We start from the raw sequence: 3,304 nt of genomic DNA on the forward strand, positions 1-3,304 counted from the left end.
TGGTGGGAATCAACTCATTTTGCTCATTGGTGACCATAGTACCACCCTTCTTCGACACACATTGCACCAGAGAAGTCCAAGAATTATCCGAGATGGGGTACACAACCCCTGCATCTAACCACTTGATCACCTCCTTTTTGACAACCTCTTGCATAGCCTCGTTCAACCTCCTTTGATGTTCCACGGAGGGCTTGGCATCATCCTCAAGTATAATCTTGTGCATGCAAAAGGCGGGACTTATTCTTCGAATATCAACTAGAGTCCATTCAATTGCCTTCTTTCTTCTTTGGAGCACGTCCAGTGTAGCATCTACCTGCACGTTAGTAAGACAAGAAGAAAGAATAACAGGTAAAGTTGAACTAGGGCCCAAGAATTCATACTTGAGGTGTGAAGGTGATCACCCCCAACTCTAGTCCTAAAATAGATAAGCGGTCGCTGCAAATATAATCCGGTCTAAAAGTCCGGAGTCGAATCCCATAGAGAACTAAGGCTTAGCTACAGTTGTTCACTATCACCAAGAATACAAGCTCGAACAATTCCTACTTATAGATATTAAGATTTTTGTGTTTAGCTAACTAACTAATAAATTAAAATAATAAATTAACACTCAAGATACTGCAGGTTGGAGAAAAGATTAAGGAGGTCTAGAGTTATGATTTTCCCAATTGTCGGAATCCTTTCCGCTATGTCTTCTATAATTTTGCCTAAGTATTCTCTACCGATCATGAGCGCTCTGTGTGTTGTAATTCTCTCCCAAGTAATTACGACAATTTACTAGACATACTCTCCCGAGTTACGCTAGCTGGCCTTAATTACATTTCACTTAGATCGCACCCAAGGTTTCGTTATCCCTAATCCCACCTTTAAATCCTTGGTTATTGATTCCTCACATATGTCGGGAGTGATGTTATTCAACAACTACCTAAATATGCACTCTCTCCTGAGTAATACATACTAAATAGGCATAGCTAATTGAGGATCCTCTCAATTAACTACAACAAGAATGTAGTTGAATAAACAGAGATTAAATCGAACAAACTATATTAACATAACACGAAGTTCATCCTTCAATAGGTTCCATCACAACCCTAGACTAAATATTTAGCTACTCATAATCGTGTTCATAATTTCCCAAATAATTTGAATAATTAAATTACAAATAAAAGATAAAGGAATGAAGAATTCGATGTCAATCTCCTCCAGAAATTGCTCCAAACATTTTCTCCCTTCCGAAATAGCCTCCGTAGGTCTAAGATATGTCAAAAGTTGGTCTCCTCTTCAAAATACCGTTTTTCCATGTATATATACCAAGTAGGATCGGGCCCAAACAATTATACCTTCTCTTAGACGAAAACAACACTTTTCCCGGGTTTGACTAGCGCGGCCGCGCTAGTGGCCGCGCATATTGCCCAGTATTCTGCCTAATGAGTGTGGCCTGAGCGCGGCCGTGCTATTGACACACAATTTTCACCCCTGTTCCATTTTGTATTTGGAAAAACGTAAAACAAGAAAGTTGTAGCCCTTTTAGTTATCTTTCCAACCATATATTGTGGATCCCAAATGGAGTTCCGAGCAAAAAGTTATATGTATTTTACTAGACAGTATCTAATATGCCTACTCGATTCTTCGTCTGTTCTAACTATCATCCGTTGACCCCTGAACACGATCCCGGCTTAATTTCTCGAGCTTTTACTCATACTTCAAAGCTCCAAATCACTTAAATTTATTCTATAACATCTACATAGCCCGGAATCACTCCTACAATGCATAAAATATACAATTAGTGCAAGATACTAGTGATTAAAGCTCAAACTCAATTAAAGTACAGTAAATTTGAGTGTAATAAGCGACTAAAATATGTAATTATAGCCTATCATCAGAAGGCAAAGGCTTCAACTCCAAAATAGGAGGTTCCTCAATTGAGGGTTTTGTTGGTGGAGTCTTTCTGTTCTCAAGATCCAAAGAAAGCTTACGAGGCTCATAAGAATAAGAACCCATTCTATGCAAAGCATTGACACACTCCACCCTGCCTTCATCCTCATTCACGTCTAGGTTCAACAATACCGCTTCTAAAGGATCCTTCACATTGACCATGGCACTAGTATCATCAACTATCACCTCCGTGACAAGATCCACAAAAGAGCAAACTTCAGTACTATTCGGCTGCCTCATTGATTTGCACATATGAAAAACAACTATTTCGTCACCCACCCGGAAGGTGAGTTCCCCTACCTCCACATCAACCAATGTCTTCCCAGTTGCTAGGAAAGGCCTTCCCAATATTATAGGCACATCATAGTCGACTTTGCAGTCAAGAATCACAAAATTAGCAGGCAAAATAAACTTGTCCACCCAGATAAGAACATCATCAATAATGCCAAGCGGCCTCTTCATCGTTCTATCCACCATTTGCAATCTCATTGAAGTAGGTCTCGGTTGCCCAATACCCAAAGTTTTGAACAAGGAGTAAGGCATCAAATTGATGCTTTCCCCCAAATCACACAATGCCTTTGCAAAAGCCGCACTCCCAATGGTACATGGAATGGTGAAAGCGCCGGGATCTTCAAGCTTTGGAGCCATTGAGTGCACAATTGCACTTACTTGATGAGTCATTTTGATGGTTTCACAATCCATAGGTCTCTTTTAGTCACCAAGTCTTTCATAAACTTGGCGTAACCCGGCATTTGCTCAAGAGCTTCCACCAAAGGAACATTGATCGACAAGCTTTTCATCATCCCAATAAACTTCTTAAATTGATTTTCATTCTTTTGCTTCGCAAGTCTTTGAGGATAAGGTGGAGGAGGCCTTGGAAAGAGAGCCTTAGCCTTGGGCACTACCATTTCTGGCATGTCTATCATGTGTTCCCTAGACGGGTTCACGTCATTTTAAGTCTCTACCTCATTATCATGAATATCAATTCTTACTTCAGCATTTAAATTCTCTTCACTCACTTGCTCATCAACTATAGGAACATCATCATCTTGTACTTCAACCTCATCACTCACAACTTCCTTTTGCTTGGAGGTATTCACTTCACCACCTCTACCGCTTCTTGTGATCACTGCCATTGCATGCCCGGTATTGTTCCCACCCTTCGGGTTTACTACCGTATCACTAGGTAGAGCCCCCTTAGGGCGAGTATTCAAAGATTGCAAAATCTGGCCAAGTCGAACCTTCAAATTTTAGATTGAAGTATTATGGGATGCCAACTGAGCATCAGAGTCGGCATTCTTTTTCATCATTTGTTCAAACATCATCTTGATACTTCCCATCTCATTGTTTGACGATCTAGGACCTTGGGCCG

The 3,304-nt window shown here is 40.5% G+C and overlaps 1 protein-coding gene across 1 annotated transcript; it reads right to left on the reverse strand.

Annotated features, from left to right (window-relative positions):
- Window positions 1-266: 266 nt before the first annotated feature.
- Window positions 267-2,580, reverse strand: LOC138869538 (uncharacterized). The gene is made up of 2 exons (XM_070147162.1): window positions 1,974-2,580; window positions 267-313 (listed from the first exon to the last, which is right to left on the reverse strand). The coding sequence occupies exons 1-2, from the start codon at window positions 2,578-2,580 to the stop codon at window positions 267-269; spliced, it is 654 nt and encodes a 217-aa protein (XP_070003263.1).
- Window positions 2,581-3,304: the final 724 nt, after the last annotated feature.

The sequence above is a fragment of the Nicotiana sylvestris genome, chromosome 5 (genome assembly GCF_000393655.2).
Source record: "Nicotiana sylvestris chromosome 5, ASM39365v2, whole genome shotgun sequence".
Taxonomy (NCBI): Eukaryota; Viridiplantae; Streptophyta; class Magnoliopsida; order Solanales; family Solanaceae; genus Nicotiana; species Nicotiana sylvestris.

What these genes read in the sequence shown, in the direction of transcription:
- LOC138869538 (XM_070147162.1), bottom strand. Translation starts at nt 2,580, where the DNA reads ATGGCTCCAAAGCTTGAAGATCCCGGCGCTTTCACCATTCCATGTACC. An exon ending in TTCTTATTCTTATGAGCCTC is followed by an intron (nt 314 to 1,973) that starts GTAAGCTTTCTT and finishes ACTAACGTGCAG; the next exon opens with GTAGATGCTACACTGGACGT.